The 20,339-nt window shown below is 43.7% G+C and overlaps 2 protein-coding genes across 9 annotated transcripts in view; one reads left to right on the top strand and one right to left on the bottom strand.

The window, feature by feature from the left end:
* ARHGEF33 (Rho guanine nucleotide exchange factor 33) overlaps positions 1–8,038 on the top strand; it is a 30,432-nt gene extending 22,394 nt beyond the window's left edge. For 5 of the 6 annotated variants that reach the window (XM_050315813.1, XM_050315810.1, XM_050315815.1 and 2 more), the window contains 4 exons: positions 337–485; positions 1,329–1,514; positions 2,757–3,510; positions 5,229–8,038. In XM_050315813.1, coding sequence (XP_050171770.1) covers positions 337–485; positions 1,329–1,514; positions 2,757–3,510; positions 5,229–5,366 — 1,227 coding nt within the window. In that variant the 3' untranslated portion in view covers positions 5,367–8,038. The remainder of the gene's footprint in view (positions 1–336; positions 486–1,328; positions 1,515–2,756; positions 3,511–5,228) is intronic. The other variant, XM_050315811.1, reaches the window with a different exon arrangement.
* Positions 8,039–13,128: 5,090 nt separating this feature from the next.
* The window catches only part of SOS1 (SOS Ras/Rac guanine nucleotide exchange factor 1), a 47,356-nt gene continuing 40,145 nt past the window's right edge, over positions 13,129–20,339 (bottom strand). For all 3 annotated transcript variants that reach the window (XM_050315802.1, XM_050315804.1, XM_050315803.1), the window contains exons 17-22: positions 20,057–20,174; positions 18,622–18,794; positions 17,561–17,677; positions 17,125–17,389; positions 15,931–16,049; positions 13,129–14,712 (exon numbers count right to left, since the gene is read on the bottom strand). In XM_050315802.1, the coding sequence (XP_050171759.1) occupies positions 14,209–14,712; positions 15,931–16,049; positions 17,125–17,389; positions 17,561–17,677; positions 18,622–18,794; positions 20,057–20,174 (1,296 nt within the window). In that variant the 3' untranslated portion in view covers positions 13,129–14,208. The remainder of the gene's footprint in view (positions 14,713–15,930; positions 16,050–17,124; positions 17,390–17,560; positions 17,678–18,621; positions 18,795–20,056; positions 20,175–20,339) is intronic.

Here is a 20,339-nt window from a genome sequence, read left to right as displayed (position 1 = left end):
AAGAGTTCTGGTTCACAGAATTGTACTGAAACATTTCAGGCAAGGCCAATGACACAGAAAGCAAGCCCCATAAAGCCCAGACACTGGTTTATTTATCCAAAGCTAAGCTCAACCAGTGCATCACCCACACATTCCATTTGGTTACTTGTGCATTTGCACTGGAGTAGTCGGAGGCAGGCCCCCTCCAAGTCCCTCAGAAACTGATGCTGCCTAGAAAAGCTCCCAAAGAGCGGTGCCATGTGCACTCCAGAGCACTAATCCATGGTTCCAGTAGCACCCTCTACCCAGAAAAGGTTAGGACACCCTCCAAACAGCCTGCTCTCCTCTGTGCCTCAGAATGTCCTGAAGTTCACGGAGCAAGAGCATCCTGACTATTACCTGCTGCTGGTGTGCGTGCAGCGCCTCCGGGTTTTCATCTCACACTACAGTCTCCTCTTCCAATGCAATGAAGACCTGCTGATACAGAAGAGGAAAAAGCTGAAGAAGTAAGCACAACATCAGCTTATACTCCCTATCACCAGGGAAGGGAGGTGCAGGGGAATCCAGGCAGCAGGGGGTTTAGGCCCAGGCAAGATCAACAGGCACATTGCTCTGTTGAAATAAAACAAATCCTTTGTGTAGGAGTGCTGGAGAAGGACTGCTGTTGGCCTTTGGCCTCCAAACTGATTTGGGGTGGGCCCTTTTGTCTAACTCTGAGAGAGAAAGGAAAACCACTTTTAAATCCTTCTAAACATAGCAGCCATGTGTGTCATGGGATCAGCTGATTCCTTAAGCTGATGTCAAAGTCACTCTCCAGCGGAAAAACACACAGATATTTAGCTGCTTTGGCAGTTTGAGGTCCTGGTGAAGGTGAATGTTTTCCTCATGGGCTAAGGCTCCAAAAGAATAGGGTTATCTTATTTTACTGGGGGAAGAGGTAGGAGAAACAAAAGCCTCCCATAACCTGTTTGAGATGAACTATGATGTATGATCTATGAATGTAGATTCTCAAGTTGCAGTTTAGAACAATTCTTTGTAATCAAGACTTTTTACTCAAAGTCTTTGCTCCTTGTGATGATTTACCTGGGGGTAGGACAAGATCAAACTTCAAGGGAAGCTTCCAAATATGAAGGGTGGTAAAGGGCTGGAGCAGACTGCTGGGGAGGGACTGCTATCAGAAGAGGCATTAAGAACAGGACAGAAAGCAGGAGGCCCTGCTGACTGGAACAGACTAGGTGGAACAAGTTTTCCTTGGGGTGGGAAGAGGTGAACAGGAATATTAAGGTCCCTCCCAGTCCTGTTTTCTGTGATTCTACACGCTCGTGCTCATTCCCTGCCTTATTTCTTAGCCTGACGATGGATTTCTCCTCCCTCAGGTCATCCCTGGTGAAGCTGTACAAAGGTCTCACCTCCCAGTGTACGAGCCAGGAGGTTTCTCCAACACCCAGTGCAGCATCAATGCGGGACAGTGGGATCCACACTGAAGAGACAATACAGTCATTCCCACCAGCACCTTCCTCTGGCACAACAACCCCGTAAGCCTGTTGTTCTAGTAGGTGACTTTCAAAGTAGGCTGAAAAAACTCTCCTCACCCATACCATGCAGTGACACCAGGCAGTTACAGGCTGCTGTTTTCAAAACAACTCCCTGTACATAGACAGAGGGATGAAAGGCTGGCTCCTTCCTGCTATCCCCTACCATGTGGCTTACAAGCAGGAAATATTTCAGAGCTCTACACTTTTCCTAGCTGCCTTAAGAGCTACCTGCCAAACAGGGAGGATATGAATTTGTGTAGGCCTGAGAGTGGTGTGCCTAGTAACACTGTGCACTATTCACTGTCAGCATTACAAGAGCTAGGAAACATGCTGAAGGTCTCAGAGTAAGGGAAAAAAAACTTTTCCACACAACACATAATTGAATGATGGGACTCACTATCACAAGATACAAGTATAATAGGGGTTTAAAAAGACATCAGACTAATTCAAGACAGACACAGCTACTGGTAGGACCTGGCAATCTTCACAGAACCACAAAATATTCTGAGTTGGAAGGGACCCACACAGATCCTCGAGTCCAACTCCTGGCCCTGCACTGGACAGCCCCAAGAGTCACACCATGTGCCTGAGAGCATTGTTCAAATGCTTCTTGCACTCAGACAGGCTTGGTGCTGTGACCACCTCCCTGGGTACAGTGCCCAACCACACTCCAGGTGAAAAACCTTTTCCCAATATCCAACCTAAACCTCCCTAATACCTCATCCAACAGAGCACTCTGCTGATGTACCTGGAACACAAGGAGGATAGCAGACCTCCAAGCACTCCTGACACACTTCTGGGTACAGAGTCACCCTACCCAGGAGAGAAATCCTGTCCACCTGAAAAGACCACCAGACCACAGGAAAGTAAGGCACAGCCCCTACATTACAGAAAGAGCAGGAAAATAAAATCCAAAATGCAGATGAACAGGAGAGAGATGGAGCAGTTGGCTTCTCATCTCAGTTTCTATTCATTTCATGCTGTAGAGTACAAAAGTCAGCCAAAGCTACTGGATAAACAGTTCTGTCTCCGCAAGTTTGCTCCTCCTAACCAGCCAGGCAATTTCTGTAAGTGACAGCTCTGTTACTGTTCTCCAAGATAGGAAAATACCTTTGGGCCATAAATCAACACAACAGGGCTGGGGGAGTGTAGTGGGGGCGGAGAGGGCTTGTTGTGCTGTCTTTGTCATCCTTTAGTATTCCACTTCCGTCTGTTTTTTTGTTTTGTTTCTTAATTTTTAAGGCATTTGATGCCCCAGATGAAGAAACCCCAGCCAACTGTGATTGAGAACATCCAGGCTGTAAAGCCCCCTGACTGGGAGATAGAAAGTAGAAAACATGAGAGGCCAGAGAACATCCTTGCATCCTCTCAGCTGACAGAGCAGGAACTCAAGGCTTTGACAGCCCCCTTACAATCCATCCCTGAAATGGAGTATGAAGCACCGCCGGCTGATGCGGTGGGAAACACTGAGAGAGCCATCAGGACCTCTGTGGAGCTGCTGCAGGATGCGAGGAACTTTGCACCAAGCTACGAAGAGTTTGACTACCCTGGGGAGGTTTTCACCATGCCAGGCCCCTATGAAGAAGACACCTTTCAAAACCTCGCTCTCTTTGAGAATTGCTCTCCAGCCTCTTCCGAGTCCAGCTTAGATATTTGCTTCCTTAGGCCCGTTAACTTCACCTCAGAACCAGAGAGGACAGACCATGCCTTACAGCCATTGCCTAAGAGCTGCACTCCCGTGAGCAGCAGTACTTACAAGCGTGAGATGTTCCACAGCAAAGGCAAGCAGCTGAGCAGGTCTCTGAAGGAGCTGCCGAGGAGCGCTGAGGGTGTGAGCACCAGACTCTACAGCACACGGAGCAGCAGTGGAAGCCGTCTGCAGCAGAAGCAGGAGAGGAATGTTCAGCCTCACATGATCTCAGCTTCATCTCGAAGCTCCCAAAGGAGCTACTTCCCCCCACAGAGAGGAGCGGGTGAAAAGCCGAGCTTTTTGGAAGTAAGGAGGCTAAAATAGGAGGAGGAAAAAAAAAATGGCACATGGTGGTGCAGCAGCAGCAGCAGCAGCAGGAGAAAGATCTGAGATACAGTTAGACTAGAACACGCCAAAATAGCTTTCAAGTCCACACATTCAAAGTCCTCACCTGCATGTACATGCCCAAGGGAGGGACAAGACAGCTCCTTTTCAAACAAGTCTTCCCCGGGGACAAGCAGGGGTTAAAGGTGCACAGCTGGCTGAGTGACAGCTACAACACCCTTGAGACCAGGTAGCCTCTTGTGTGTCTCCACCTGTCAGTGAGCTTCGCCCCCCACAAGTGAATGTTCTGATCAGGTCACGAAGTATGCACAAAACTTTTTGAGATCAGTGCTATGGGTGGCACCCAGTTAAACAGGTGCCTTTCCACCTGCTGTGAGGAGTGCTGGGTAAGTGCTGGGTAAGTCATGCCGGTGTAAACCAGCATGGTTTACCAGCATGACTTGGCCAAACTCAACCCATTTAACACCAGCAAGGATCTGGTCCACAGGTTTTGTTTCACCTGCATTTGTTGCATGGATTGTAGAGCCATGCCAAAGTCTGTGTGAGAACAGTCAGAACGCAGCAACCGTGTCCTTCAGAGAGAACATGGCAAGCAGCACTCTAACCATTCAGGAACACCAGGTCTTGCAGGAACAACGTTTCTGCAGTCTGCAGTGACAGTCCAAAGTCAGCTTTGAGCTGTTACACTCAAGGAAGTAGATGCCTTTCGCTTCCTGGGGAAGAGGCCAAGGGTGCACAGCTAGTTCTGTCACTGTCGTGTGGAGAAACACCCTCCTGTTAAAATTAGGCAAGATACAGATGAGGTTGTAGATGCAGATAATGATGGGAGGTAGGTTTCAACAGCCTGACTGAAAAGGCAGCAAGGAAACATCAAAATAAAAGGAAAAACTCCCAAATTACTTAATGAGTAAAGGAGGTGAACAGAGGACACAAGGCAGATGCAATAAGCCAAGGGGACACAGGCCCCACAGAAACACGAGCCTGTGAACTCTTTGGCACTCACCTGCACAGAGCTTTAGCCCACCGAAGGGTGCAGATGTGGAGCTTGTCCAGAACTGCAGGACATGTTCTCCCTCACAGAGTAAAGGAGGTCACCATGGCAGTGGTGGGCAGAATTGGAGAAAAGGGTCTTGTCTAGAGTCTTGCTGAGAGGAGCTTGGCACTCTCCTGAAAGAGGGAGAGATCTTTTAGAAGCACATTTACCAGAAGCTTTGTGTGCTAATGAAGCTCTCTGCCCCACAGATATAAAACCATGCAGCAGCACAGCCAACAGAAGTCTTTTACACCATATCACAGCTTAAGAAGCCTGAAGCCTCCCTGCCCTAGGGGAGAAAGGAGAGGGTGGGAAGTTCTTCCAACTGCCCAGGCTGGCTTCCTCCTTCACTGGCTAAAGGAGATACTAAGCTCTCCCTAAACAAAAAGCTTAGAAAGAAAGGCTCCAGTTCCCTCGAACAGAGCTTAATCTTCTACTCCTCTGGCACTGCCTCAGCCTCAGAGCCAGCAACAAGCTCTCTGCAGAGGTACTAGCATTCCTGAGGCCCAAGTGACCTGTTGTTTCCCAGCCTTGCCAGCACCTCCTCACTCACCAGGTCCCTCCTAGCACAGAGAGAGAGAGAAAGAGAGAAGGGAACAAGAATGTGAGGTTGCAAATGCTGGTTAAATTGTCTTTTCCCTTTTAGGAGCTCCATGCAGAAGACAACACCAGGTTCTGCCAGAAGGATGACAATGAGCAAACATCCTTCAGCGACCACAACCCACGGCACGAGCCCAAAGGGGGTTTCCGGAGCTCCTTCCGCAAGCTCTTCAAAAAGAAATAAGCAGCCCCGAGAAAGGCAGGCCACAGCCTAAGCACAGCAGTGCTTCCCCAGGTCCCCGAGGGTGGAGACAGACAGCAAGGCCCCAAGATTCCCCTGACTAACACAGAGGGTGGAGGGGTGGGGGAGAGGAGACTGTCACTACTGCCTTACAAACGCATCCTGCTCTTCCTAGCACAGGGCAGGGCCAGGCTTTGGGTTGCAGTGGAGCTCAACCAGCATGTCCAAACAGCACAGGAACTTGCTAGCTTTCATCCCTGCCTGACTTAACTTCCCTCAGTTTTGGAAAGCTTTGGCTGAATCCCACTATCTTCTCTCCTCCCCCTCATCCCCCAAAACTGCTTGATTTGCCATACATCTTTGCTCTTCCAAACTCACGTCAGGTCTTATTTGGGCTTACCCACAACAGAAGGGTTACCTTTGTAGCCCTGGCATCCTGGCCAGAAGTCTAAAATTCCCTTCTTTCCTCTACTTTCCCCAAAAAATGCACCATCAAAGATGTCTTCCAGGAGGCCAGCTCGCATTACCTGGGTGGTTTGAGAAGGTCTAAGAAGCATCAGCTAAAGCACTTGAGTATTGTACAGCTTAATCAGCAACATCCTTTCTTTTGGACTTGAATCATTCCCCAAAATCCTCCGTCACCTTTTATGTGGCACCGTGTTTACTGAATTGCCTCCTGCTGTATGAATCTCTGCTCCTGCTGTCAGAATTGCCCGTGTCTCCAGGCAGGTGATGCAAGCTGAGTCCAGGGACTGCCACAAGAGACAAAGACACCTCCACCTTTTTCCCACTGTGGATCAATGCAGACACTGAGAGTCAACCAGTGTCCTGGCTCCTGGTCTGTAACACACCTGAAATACACTTTGCTACTAATTATTTGGCCTGACACCGCCTTACAAGCCCAATCACGTGCAGCTTTGGAATGGTTCTTCCAGGTAAAAATTGAGGCACTAGGGCAGAAAAACCAATGGTGCACCACGTTCGAAGTCACAGGCTCTTCTTGTGCAAGGACAGAACAATAAGCATGCCACACACATGCCACCCTCCTCGCATTTGGACATGAAAAACCCTCCATAACTTTGATCTCTGCAGAAGACTGTAGCTTTTGTATGGGAACACAGCCCTCTGATGCAACACCCATGTCACACCACAGCAGCAAAGGCAGCACTGGTGCAGTGGTGTTACCAGTGGAGTACCACTGGTGAACTGTGGTGTTACCTGAAGCTGGGGCATTCTGAGGGCACTTTCAAGAGGAAACGTGGTTTTATCTCGTTTTGACAACCTTGGGACACTGGTTTTGTCTTATTAAAGGACAGCTTCACCTTAAGAGGTTGTGAACTGTCTCTGTGAGGCCAACAGCAAAGTCTTGGGGGAAATACGCAAGGCTGTGAGATTAGGGGCTTGAGACTCCTGGCATCAGCACAAGGGTGACTGAATTTGGTGCCAAGAGAAGAGCACCCATCATGCTGCATGGCTCTCCTGGCAGTGGCAACAGCACAGGCTCGGATGCAGTGGCTAATACGCAGCGCAGACGCAGGGTCTAGACGCAGGTCCCACAGTGTCAACTGACCTGCATTTACCATCTGCTTTTCCTCTTCTGGTGGAAGCAAAGAGGTGTGTTTGAAAAGGGCTATTCACCTAAGACAGACAAAATCCATCCTTTACTGCAATCATAGTTTTCCCAACATTTCAAGAATGTGACCAAGAAAAACCCTGCAGATTAAAATGTTTTAGCTGGTGCCTGTCTCATAAATTTTAATGAAACCAAAATTCAGTTCTCCTCCACATGAAGAGGAAAGAAGCATCATACTTTCCTTCCCTAGCTTTAGGAAACTACTCTGGGAAGACCATTTTTTAATTTAAGGCTTCTAAGGGCAAAACCCCTCACCCTTCCACTCTTTCCCTCTCCCTCACATCCTCACTAAATTACAATTCCCTAGCCCTTCCCAGTCAGGACTGCTCCATGCTGACCAGCCACTGAATCACAAAGACAATTCCTAGGACCTGACAGCTTTCAGTCAGACTGTGCAGGTCCAGGATATAAATACGTAAAAAGAGCCAGATACTTCTAACTGAGCATCAGCAAAGCCTGTTTGCTCTGCGAAAGAATCAGCCATAGACAGAACTATTTGTTTGTCCACGGAACCAGAGTTGTACAATTATGGACAAGTGTCCACTCTACTGCACTGATGCTGTCAAGGGCTCTGATCCTTGGTTTCTTTGGTCTCATATATGTAATGACACTTCTGTCCTTCACAGAACAAACCTGGTTTTCACACTTGCCAGGCAGATGCCAGGACAGAAACAGGACAAAGGAAAAAACCTACCTGCTACCATCTCCCGGGTGAGGAAATCCTTCCAAAGTGGCAGACCCTTGCTTGTAAAATGCATGTGGATTTTAGCTTCTGTTTTAGTGATTTAAGGCACAGTCAAAATGGATGGTTTTTTCTTTCTGATTCTGTATGAGTGCTTACTTCCAGGCCTATATTTATCATTTGTGATGTCCTTGTACCTGCTCAGAATCTGCAAATGTAAATAATATGAATGAATGATGCTCACAACCACACACAAACACACCACCTCTTGCAGGATCTATTCCAAATTCACCTTTAGTGGTACATGTGTGCTCTGGATTATTTTTCTTCCTGTGCCAAATAAATGTTGCTTTTAATTAACACTGTTGTTTCTTGCCCTGAATCAGCCAGAAGGCTGCATCCATTAAAAGAAACACTTGTTTCTCAAGTCCCTTTCTGAGGTAACATTACTTACAAAATCCTGTACTCCTACACACGTAATCATACAAGAAGACTGTTTCCTACACGTGGTTCTAAGACTCTTCTCCAGAACTCAGCTGAGTCACTCTCTAGGCTTCTGGTCAAGATCCTGTTGTTGGTGGAGCTGACTGTGACATTTCTTCATCTCCTTACTCCATCTCCTTTACTCCCTCCTGCTGCTTCTGTTGCAGACACATGAATTTTCACAAAAACATCCTGTAAGTCTCCTCCAGTGCCACACACACCAACCTAACTATCCAACTCTTTAAGAGATCTTAGTATCTTCCTGTATATTGCAAACATCTGTCACAGACCAAGTTTTTTTAAAAAAAAAAATTAATTCCAGTTCTGACTATTAATACTATCTTACTTTTGTCACATTCTCAGCAGGGCCAAAACAATGACACCACAAACAGGGACAACTCAGCCCAAATGCTTACACCTCCCCGTGCCACACAGCACCTGCAGCATTCCTCCTGCTGCTCTGTAGCTCTCTGGAGTGTTTTGTCCTCCAGCAGAGGTTTGACTGTACAGTCAAAAGCAGTTTTACCCCTGTGAAAAATCTCTTGGGGTCTTTGCTCCTCTCATATCAGCAGGCTGCTGGGGAACTGCCAGTGCCTTGGACAGTCCTGACAGGTTTCACCTCAGTACAAGTCATGTGCATGTACAAGTACAAATATTCCTTGGTAAGGGCTACAACCACAACAGATTCCAAGGAATCCGGATGTTTTTTCCAAATTCCACATGAAGCTGTCAGGGCTCAGGTCTAAACAGAGGAGAAGCTGGAGCATGCATTGTACTGTCTTTGGCCACTGTTTGGTTTTGTGGGGTGGATTAGATGGAGGAAGTTTCTGTTCTACTTGTGAATGATTTTCATTTATTCACTCTGTTCTTTGAAAGTAGATGTTTCACATGTGGCCAGATACAAGATATTAAACATGATGTCCCTTTATTTGCTGTGACCTGATTCAACAAGGAGATGAGATGTAGGCTCTTACAGGAAATCACCTCCCTAAAAAATTCATACAGTAAAAGTCAAGAGACAGTATTTACCCATAGGGTGCAAATCCTCTGACACAGGTAAAGTTGTTAACAGAAAGCCACTGAGCTGGAGGAACACCTACAATGAATAACCCTGGGGTAGAGAACAACACAGAAGATGCTATTTTATGTCTCCTGCTGTATGTACACATTCCTTACTTGTCTTCGACTTCATATGGCCCCTCTGCTTACAAACTGCCACATTTTTTTAGCATTTTACCATCCTGAGCAAAACCTACCCCTGTAGCAGACTCACAACTGTCTTTACTGGGTACTTAAAGCACCCAGTATTTAAGCCTAAGGAAGCCAGTCTCAGACTACAAGGACTGTCGGTGTGTTTTACATAATCTTAAGTGTACACTTCTGGGATACACAGATCATCAGATACACCAGATTATCACTTCTTTTTCTCTCTTTTTTTCTTTTATTTATTCGGGCTTTTTCTTTTTTTTTTTTTTTTTTTTTAATAACTGGCTGACAAAACTTTTAACATTTACTCATTTTGGTAAGTAACCGCGGCATCAGATGAAGGCAAATGGAACAAACTTATTGAAACCTAAGACTTGTTCTTCTCAGAAACAAAAAAAGGCTCTTTACTTTGTTCCCCTTATAATGCACTATTTTCCACTGAATGCAAAAGGCAAATTTGCTCAGAGCTGACAGAAAAATGCATTTAAGGGTGGTTTGGTTTTTTTAATGGAAAACAAGGAATGGAATTTACAAAGTTAAAATCACTTTTCATACCTCTGTTGGGCCACAGGTTTCTCTCCTGAAGAAAGGCTTCACCTATGCCTCATCCAGGTTTAGAAATGACAATTCAACAATTTTTTTCCATGAAGCACAATAATCTACTACTTTCAACAGTGGTACCTCCAGTGATATTAACAAGCTTGAATCAGGCCAATTAAACAGAAAATCTAATTTAAAATACACCCAAGAGAAAAATCATTAAATATCCCACAATGTACATCTAAAAGTTGAAGGATCTAAATCCAGTGTATTAGCACGCTCTTACTGAGACAGACCTCTCTCTCCCAGATTTAAGAGAGGCATATGAGAGAAACAGGTCCACACTGGAAATGGCTTCTTGAAGACAGAGCACTCAAATGCTTCCATGGCATCAACCCTGAAGCAGGATAATGTTCTCCATTAGCAGACAGTTATAGACAAATTCAGTGCTGAATGCCATGACTACAGCATGTACCTTGGGGTCAACAAGGCAGCACAACAGCTGACCTTCCATTAGAGCACACTGAACAGAAGCAAATGCATGGCACTTGCAAAATCACCACAGAATCACAACAGGTTGGGTTGGAAGGGACCTTTAAAGGCCATCTAGTCCAAACCCCTTGCCATGAGCAGGGACACCTTCAGCTAGAGCTGGCTGCTCAGAGCCCTGTCCATTCTGACCTTGAATGTTGCCTGAGATGGGGCATCCACCACCTCTCTGGGCAGCCTGTGCCAGTGGTTCACCACACTCATTGTAAAAACCTCCTTCCTTATATTTTGTCTGAATCTACCTTCTTTTAGTTTAAAACCATTACTCTCTGCCCTACTGCAAGAGGCCCTATTAAAAAGTTTGTCCCCATCTTTCTTAAAAGCCCCCTTTAAATACTGAAAGATCACAATAAGGTCTCCCCAGTGCCTTCTCCAGACTGAACAACCTCAGCTCTCTCAGCCTTTCCTCACAGGAGAGGTGTTCCAGCCCTCTCATCAATTTAGTGTCCCTCCTCTGGACCTGCTACAGGGGTCGATATCCTTCCTGTGCTGAGGACCCCAGAGATGGATGCAGTGCTCCAGGTGGGGTATCATCAGAGCGGAGCAGAGGGGTAGAATCATCTCCTCAACCTGCTGCCCACGCTGCTTTGGATACAGCCAGGATACCTTTGGCTTTCTGGGCTGTGACTGCACATTGCCAGGTCATGCTGAGCATCTTGACAACCAACACTCCCAAGTCCTTCTCCCCAGGGCTGATTTCAATCTCTTCCATCTCCCACTGTACTGAAACCAGTGGTTACCCCAGTCCAGGTGAAGGACTTGCACCTGGAATCCTAGAACTTCCAAATTCCTATAGGGCTTTTCTAAGCTAAGACACAACCATAACACTCTGAAAGGCAATGAACAAACCCCAGGTTATGCTCCACTGTTGCACTAGACTACATATAACATAGAAACCTGGAGGTCAAACAGCACAAATTTTTAAGTTCCATACCTATAAAGTTCTGCTGACCATTATAACCCTGGCTACAGAGTTTGCAATTGTTGAGGCTGAGTTTTGGCCATGTATCAGCCCTCTAGGGTAATACAGCAACGCTCCTAGCCTCCACACAAGCATGTTTCATTGTCCAGGCCATACGAGATCATTCCAGGCCACACCAGATCATCCAGGGTCATTTTACCAAGGAGACAAGATAGCATCATTAAATGATTTAATTTTCTATGTGAAAAGTGTTGTCACTAATGCAACTACAGTCCGAATAAGAAGTCATTCCAGACTAGAGATTATTAACACAAAGCTGTCATTACATAAACCAGTGGCTTAGCAGTTGTACTCAAAACTCCTGTTCTAAATGCAACAGGTTTGATTCCCACCCTGCACCCTGTTTTTCCTGTTTGCAGCTGAATCAAACACCATGGTTTGTGCACTGTAGGACTGACCCACTCTGCCGAGATCCAACCAATGCTTACGTTAGGCTCTTGCCATTATCACCTCTTGTCCGAGAATCTCACCAGTAAAAGTCCTTTTATCCTCAACCACAAATATGAAACAGCATTCCCCATTTCACAAAGGAAAACAGAGATCTACTGGCATTTAAGAAATCTGATTAGCAGGACCCACGTGAGGTCTAACTGAGCAACCTAACCAATGGGTCATTCCTTCAGCCTGGTCTGCCTTGGCTGCACAAGAGCAGCCAAGAATGCGCCAAAGAAAAAATACAGATCAGAAAGTCTAAATTTAAGGAGTTTTCCTGATAATCTACTGATGAGCTAATAATTTAGATAATGTTGACAACAGTACGTTTATCATGGTGTTTATATCCAAAGAACTGATAACCTAAACTACACCTCCCGTGGCTGGAGAGTTTGACTAAGCTCCCATATAATGTTCTCCTCTGAAGCTAAGGTTTTGAGATTTTTGCTTTTTCTTCTTTTGCCAGAGAAAAAGTTTCAAAACAACATTGGTGGAGACACCAAAGAAAGAATACAACTGACAGTTTTGAGATTTGATTACGGTAAAAACTGTCATTCTTGTCGAAATCAGAGTGCTTTCTGAAATGTTATGACCACACTAAAGGATCAAAGAGCCCTCATCAATGGCACTGCTGAAAACATTAAAAAAGGTGATTTCCATCATCATTCAATTAATACCACCTTTAACTGACACAGCTTTCCAGGACAATGAAATTTGTTTTTCTTCCAAATAGGAAATGTGAGAGAATTTTACTTTGTCCCATGAGTCATATTAACTGAAGAGGAGATACTTTATGCTTCACATACTTACTGTAGAGGAGATTATGGAGCTTCTTTTCTTCAATAACTGTCATCCATTACTGTTCCAGTACTGTCTGGAGTTGAAGAGCAGCACATATGTTTATGGATAATCCATGCCAGAATGCTTAAAACATACATGTTCTGTCATGTGTATATTGGACAGAGAAAGCTACTGCAAAGATTATTATAAGTTTGATTTTTTTCTAATATGTGTCATACAGGAGGTGTGTGAGACATTTCATAAGGTATAATAATTCTGTTTGGGAGTAACCCAGTTTCTCAAACATTACTTAATTATTATTTAGTAACATGCCAAAACCAACCTCTCTTTGGACTTATTACTAAAATACACACATTGAACTAGAAAAAATATGTACCACAACAAGGGCTTTTATCTGCTTCAGTGCTTAACTGAAAAACTAAGTTGAGCATTTGTCCATGTAATAATTTAACGTATGTCAGCCAAACATATCTTTATTTCAATTAAATTAAAAACAATCTGCAAGTATATTTATGCAACATTCACTATATACACACGATTTATGCAACTGCAAGGCAATTCTATGTATGCTGATTAATCTATTGTTAGTAAAACATGACAACAGCTATGGAAGTTGACAAGTGACTGTTTTCATGGCATGACTGAAAAAGAATAGCTACTAGCCATGAAATGGATTATCAGTAAACCTTAAAAAGAACATGACATAAGCTAGCAGAGATTAACAGTCTTCTAAATGTAGTAGTATATTTGCTTCAGATGATAGTGCTGCTTTTAAAAAAAAGTTTGCTGCCACCTTAATGATGTAAGACTTTCATCTGCTCTATCTAAAGAAAGCAATAATTAGACATTATGCTTCCTGGCAAAAATTTATTTTTGAACTGGCACCACAGTATTTCAGAAAATAATAATAAAGTACCTCTTTGGTGAAGCCTAGGTACCCCCTACTACTCGTTGTAACAACTTGTAAACAGAACCGCAATACAGTGCTTTGCCTTAATTCTAGCTCGGTTAGGTACCACAGATCTTCCTCACAGTCCTTCTCACAACTTTAGGAAGGTATTTTAAAGCAGGGAGTAAGTAAAGCAAAGGAAAATTAAGAAGGATATAAAGTTCCCTGTTTGAGATTTAAAAAAAGTGCATAATGTTTTCATTCCAAAAACTGTGCCACTGTATGGTACTGATGGATACAAGACTGTTTTCCTTCCTGTACTGGACATTATTGATCATTACACAAACACAGTCTCTGCTCATTGGCCAAAGAAGTCTCTCAAGCCTGTTTTCTGGTACAATCAGTTGTCCAATTACTTTTAGAACAATGTCCTGCATACTTAAACAAGAACAGCAAGTTAACCAGGTTTTCCACTAGAAAGTCTGATTTTGCAATTCCATTCCTGTACACCACATTTCCAACGTATTGGAGAGTTTTTAGTGTTTGGCATACACATCCCAACTCCTTGACACCACCAGGTTCAGTGCATCCATTGCCAGCAACAGACATTAGCACCAGGAAAACGCAACTCCCAGCGCGAGGGATAGTTCAGGAGGAGTGGGCATTCTCCAGCAATGGTGGTCCATCCCGATGCATTGATGGGTGTGTGTGCTCCCTTTTGTAAGTTTTTGGAGGAAGCTTTGGGATATGTTGAGAAGTGCTTTGTCGTGGAGGAACAGGTGGTCCAGCAACAGAAGGGAGGTCCACGTCCTGTGGTATCAAAGGTGGTGATGGAAGATGCCTCCGTGCTACATGTGGAGAAGGTGTCTGAGGGGGAGGGGAAGTAAACGGAGACGGACTGTTTGGGAAAAAGGTGTTACCGAGTTCGCTTTTTCTCCCCAGTGGTGGAGGCTGGAGGTGTAGTGGTGAGCTAGAGAAAACATCTGGAGTTCGCACAGGTTCTCGTGGCGGTAACTCAGGAGGGTTTACAGTGGTAACACAAGAGTCAGAGATGCAGGTCCGATCAGGCACTGAGTACCTTGGTGAATACACTTTAGAGGTTGGTTGCCTAGGAGGGATTGCTGGTGGGTTGTCCAGGTTTGCAGAAGTAATCTGAGATACACAAACATTTCATTCAATAAAATTCCAGAGTGGCAGCAAAGAACAGGACCCTGCTGTGACACAGAAGCAGAGCTCCCACACTGTGGATTGCTCTTAGCAAGGGCGCATCAATACATGAGTTAACAGCCAAGGATGGAAGGAATGAAGATGCACAGAGAGGGACAAAAGCAAGGCAAAGAATGGTCAAAGCAACAATTTCCATGCTAATTCCATGTCTGCTTGCTGGGGAGGTGTGGGTATCTTCCATCACCTCTCCAGCAACACGCACTTGGGGCTGGTAAACACACCAGATATTTCTTCAAGAAAATGAGGAAAGGGGAGAAGCTGATAATGCTGAAGAGGGAAAGAATAAACTATGCTAAGAAGATGGAATTAAGTAGTCAGAATTATGGAAGTAAACAGTTCCCAAGCTGCAGACCACAGAGATAGAGTAACTGGTCCTCAACAACCCTACCAACTTTGAGAGGAACATGATGTGTTAAATTCTGCTGACTGACTGCACAGTCACCTGTTGCCTGAAAACTTGCTGAAGAGCTACATACAAGCCCTCTTCAAAGACATACGTGTTCTGAAATAATTTTGAGTGAGATTTTCAAATCTGTAGTCACGAACTAGCTCACACTGAAATCAGGAGAAATTTGACACTGCAACAAAGTCTGGATCAGATCCCAACTGCCAGACAAATGCAAAAGCAAAATGTAGCAATGGCTTAAGGAGGCAGGCAGCCAGGATGGGTAAATAAGAAGGGAGAGCAAGGCACTTGAGCACCACAGCATCAGGGTCAAATATTCTGAAGAAACTTTTCAGAGGACTGAGTTGTGTACAACACTTTCCATTATTACTGTTTTTATCGGTTCTTTACCCCAATTCATACATCCTAAAATGATACTCTGGAACAATTATCGCAGATGGAAACAGATGGAAACATCTGCCTGAAGCCTTAAGTTCTCACAGGCAATGTAAGGGCCTGAGAATAGCACATCAGCAGATGAGACATTTCTAACCCTAAATTTAGGTCCCATCTGTTTTCATCTGTTTGGGATCAAGAAATAATGAGGCAGAGCTGTGAAGGCTTGAAATACATGGCTGCTTATTCTTTCACATACAGTTCTTCAAAAACAAATGTAAAAACAACCTTTAAGAGTTACTTCCTATCACACCCTGCCCTCTGCTCCCAGAACACAAATAACCTTTTTTCTCCGTACTTACTTTTGATGGGGAGGATTCAGCTGGGGCAGATTCTGGTCTTCTTCGTGGAGGAACTGGAGGAGGGACAGGAGCATCATCCGAATTTTTGGTAAAGTTTATGGACGACACAGAAGCAGATCCTAGTGGACATTAAAAAAAATGTTGACAGTGATGAACTTTTGTTTGACTCAATATATTTTCTTTATTACTGCCAATAAAGGTGTCATAAATAATAGAGCATTTGCTCATAGAAAGCATCACCAATCAAGGTGGTGTTAAATAGACAACGAAACAAGCCTTTAACTTGCAGCTTCCAGGCAAACTGCTTTTGTGAGCTGCAAACATCTCTGTGGCCATCAGTTCCTGAACGTTCTTAAGTAATCCTCGAGACCAAAACCACACCACACAAACTTGTTCTTATACCACAACAGCACTAAAACAACATCCTGAACCTGCAGTCAATGAGCCAACCCAACAACAAAGAAACTCTTCTAAAGAGGTATTCCAGAGAGCCGGCTTGGAACTCAACAATGCCATTGCTCCGCTAAGCAACTTCTGCTTTTAGCAAGTCATTTCACCTCCTTGTGGCAACCAGCTGACCTTTGAAAGTCCTCATACATGAAAGGAGGCTATGTCCGTTATTAATTACTGGGAGTACACCACAACATATGAGCTTCCTTGTATGTCGGTGGAGACAGAAGAAAAACAGGTGTGGATAGGTCCTGATGGATTTAAAGCAAGGAAATAACTTATTTTTAAGTTCTGCAAGAAAACCACCCATGTACACTGAAACCAATTTGGAATGGCAGACAGCAGACTAAGGCACCCACAAAACATTCATTTTTTACTCTCACTGATCACCATCAGATACTCACCAAATATATCCAACCCATATATATTTGGTAGCAAATCCCACAAGTTTGTTTGAGACATATTATAGGCACTAGAGATATACCTCTGCCTTCTGTTTTGATAGTTCCTCCAAAGCCTTGTAATAGTCTCTATCTAACACACCTAATTCTCTTCAGTTTCTCTCTTAATAATAAAAACTTACTAAAGAAAAAAGGGATAAAAACCACTGACAGTTCTTGCTGCTGCAAGGAGACAAAAGCAACTACTTCTACAATCGCTTTAGAAGACTAAACATGGTTTCACCTGTCTAAGGTCACAAAATCTAACAGGTACATTCTTGGTGGACTGTCTATTAGCACCTACTTGTATGAAAGGGACTCGAAGGATCGGAGTCAAACACACTGCAGGCGTCTGTGGTGCTTGAAGTGGCAGAAGCAGGGGGAGGGGTCAGAGGTGTTCGGGGAGAGTTTGGTGCAGATGCTGTAGCTTCAGTCTCGCTCTCTGGGATGCGGCTGTAACTAATTTTCCTTGGCTCCTGTTGCAGGGGTGTAGGATGTCTCATGGTACCTGGCCTTGGATTAGAAGGACGAACACCTGGGGACTTGAGAGGATAGCTGTATTTTTTGGGCTGAAACGATAAAAAAAAAAAGATAGCATCAAACAAAATCAAAAGGCCGCGAGATCACCTAAATGTAGCTTTGTATTTATGAAGTCATAGATCTAAAATGACTTCTGTTACCTATGAAAGACAATTGTAAGCACTTTTTGAAAAAAAATTTTACAAAAATCGAATACTAACAAATCTTGGAGGAGGCTTGACATTTCTTGGCTCTATCTCTAGTGACTTGTTGAACAGATAATCTGTAAATTCCGTCTCCATGCTGCTTCCCATTGGATTCAGGTTTTCGAAAAATCTCTGAAATACAAGAAGGTAGAAAACCTGTCAGCTAAACTGCTTCTTAGTACTGCTTGTTTCTACTAATCCCAGCTGCTCAGGAGAAGAGAGAAAATGCTGGAGTCAGAAGGAACAGCAGACTTACAAGTTATTAAATCTATTTGTTGCCAGCCCTTTGCTGGGCATTGCGACTGCTGTCCTTGGCCTGAAAACCAGCTGTGCAACTACCCTAAATACTTTCTGCAGTGCAAAATCAGACCAAGTTAGCTCAAACACCTTCAGAAGAAGCTGCATGTAGCCTGTCATCACACTGATGCAGGGAAGACTGCTCTCATGATGCAGTCAAAGCCTGAGGAGAACAAATAACAGAAGGAAATCTTGCAGAATCTCTTAAGATAGCCTGTCCTATGACTCTCTGAAAAGTATGTAGCTCAAAAGATAGTTAAAAAAAAAAAAAAAGGAAGAAAGGAAAGCAAACAGAGAGGATGAGGCCTAGAGGAAACCTCAGACCAAGGAGAACAAGCACCAGGAGAAATAAAAATGTGAGTATCACCACCATCAATGCATGATGCAAATACAGTGCTATCAGGTAAATCTGGAAACATAAAGGCAGTGTAACACAGGAGGAAAAGACAACTGGGATCACTGGCTAAATAATTTTAACTGAGTAAAGGACAGTGAGAATCCATTAGTTTCAGTTCCTGTTTAACACTGATCAATAAGATCTACCAATGTCCCAGTAGCTGAGAAAAAAATGAAACAAATCCCACCAAACTGCAAGCACTGAGCTTTCTGCCCTTTCTTACGGTGAGACCCAAGAGAAGTTTTATGATAGGCCTTCTGCTCATCTCTGATTCAGTCAGCTTGAATCTCTGTGAATTCAGTCTATCCCTAGGGTCTGACAGGTGACAGAATCATCACAAAAGTAGCTCAGTGCATGGACTCAAGGAAATCGTGCTACTTACCCTGATGTCAAATTCCACTCTTAAACAATATGGCTGGTTCTGGTACTGCTGTATCTCTCCTGTTATTTCAGCTACCTTTCTTCTCTTGCTGAAGTTTATAAGTTCTTTCCCGTGTCGCTTCAGAAATTCAGGATTGCCTTCTTCTGTTTTCAAAATGTTAGTTAAGTAAATCCCTAAAGAGCACACAGAAGAGGTTCTCAATAAGTACAAAACAAGGAGAAAGTCACGACTGGAATACAAAGAATTCTTATAGAATTTAAATAGTGCACTCTAATTATTTCAAAAACTTTGTTGTTAGTGTCAATAAGAGAATCCCACCTCATTTTCAAATAAGGGCAACAATTTAAATATTTTAACGTGCCTTTTCCAAAAAGTTGCTTTTTTTTCATTAAAGTCCCAAAGTCTATGCATCTTTCTATTGTTAAAGAAGCTGACACAACTGAACACTACTAGCACTTTGCACTAAAAGGGTACACTGAACACAAGTGCTCTCGATGGCTCTACTCCACTAGACACCCCAACTAAACTCCAAAAAAGTATTTTCAGGTTTTATCCTGGCTTCACAATTGTACCAAATCATTTGAAGATTTGAAAGAAAAAAGTGCTCTCAACTCCACAGATAATGTATCTGGAACTGTAATTATGATTCTTCCAAGTATAACCTGACAGAACTAACTGAAGGTATTCACATCTGATCCTGCTAACCTCTGAGGCAGGGCAGAAGGTTTCTCAGTTGATCTTATCTTTCTCTGTAGAGCTCTGGAGTATATCTTTCCCCAATTGGTAAAAGGCCACAAAAGCCATCAACACTTTTTTTCTTTCAGGTTTTGGCCTGAAGCTTATGTTGGACAAGTGCAATGTCCAGACTTGGAACTGACCTGCAGCAAATATTTAAGTAACTTGATCAAGAACACAAATGCCATGTGCTTAACATCACAATTTGCTAAATGTCAGCAATCTACTTCAAAGAGGAACTGCTATATCTGATGATAAAGAGGAGGCTTTCTTCCAAAACTATGCTTTTACAGACATAAGACTTTTTAGTAGAAACGAGACTCTAGTTTTATTTCCTGAAGCTCTGGATGGCGGTCCTTCTTTCTCTACTAGTTAATGGCAATAATATTTCTAATGCAACTGCCATCTATTTAAGGCATTTCTGGTCGTTTCAAACCGAATTCAAAGTAAGGATGAGTAAATATGTAAATAAGATATTGCAGACATAGTTATTTTTACTGCAGATAACATCTGCAACTAATAGTCACTTCAATTTTTCTTTCCAATATATGCAATTAATGTCTGGGCACCTGAAATTCCAACCCACCTGTCCTGTTAAAACTGACTTCTCACTATTGTTCATACTCTGTTTAGTACATTAGCTCAATACTTTCCAAATGTTTATGCATGATAATAGCTCATTCAAACCAAACATACTTACCAAAAAAAGGCACACAAGGAGGATTAATGGACCTGAGTTTTGCCAAGTATTTCTTATAATGATCCTCACTCAGCTCATAAGCTTCTTCTAAAATCTTCTTCTGGCGACTTGGAATTTGCTTAAACAAGAGATTAAAAACAGGTTGTTTGGAAAGGCAGGGTAGAGGTGTAGCCCAGCAACAACACCGAGACTAATGGTCTCCCACAGATACTTAAATCAGAGACCATGAGGCCAGCGCCCCACCATCCTGAGAAGCCTCTCTTAAGCAAGGATGGATTTCTTG

The sequence above is a fragment of the Myiozetetes cayanensis genome, unplaced genomic scaffold (assembly GCF_022539395.1).
Source record: "Myiozetetes cayanensis isolate MyiCay16 unplaced genomic scaffold, myiCay2020 scf2-11, whole genome shotgun sequence".
NCBI lineage: Eukaryota > Metazoa > Chordata > Aves > Passeriformes > Tyrannidae > Myiozetetes > Myiozetetes cayanensis.
This window is presented reverse-complemented; position numbering and strand designations above follow the sequence as displayed.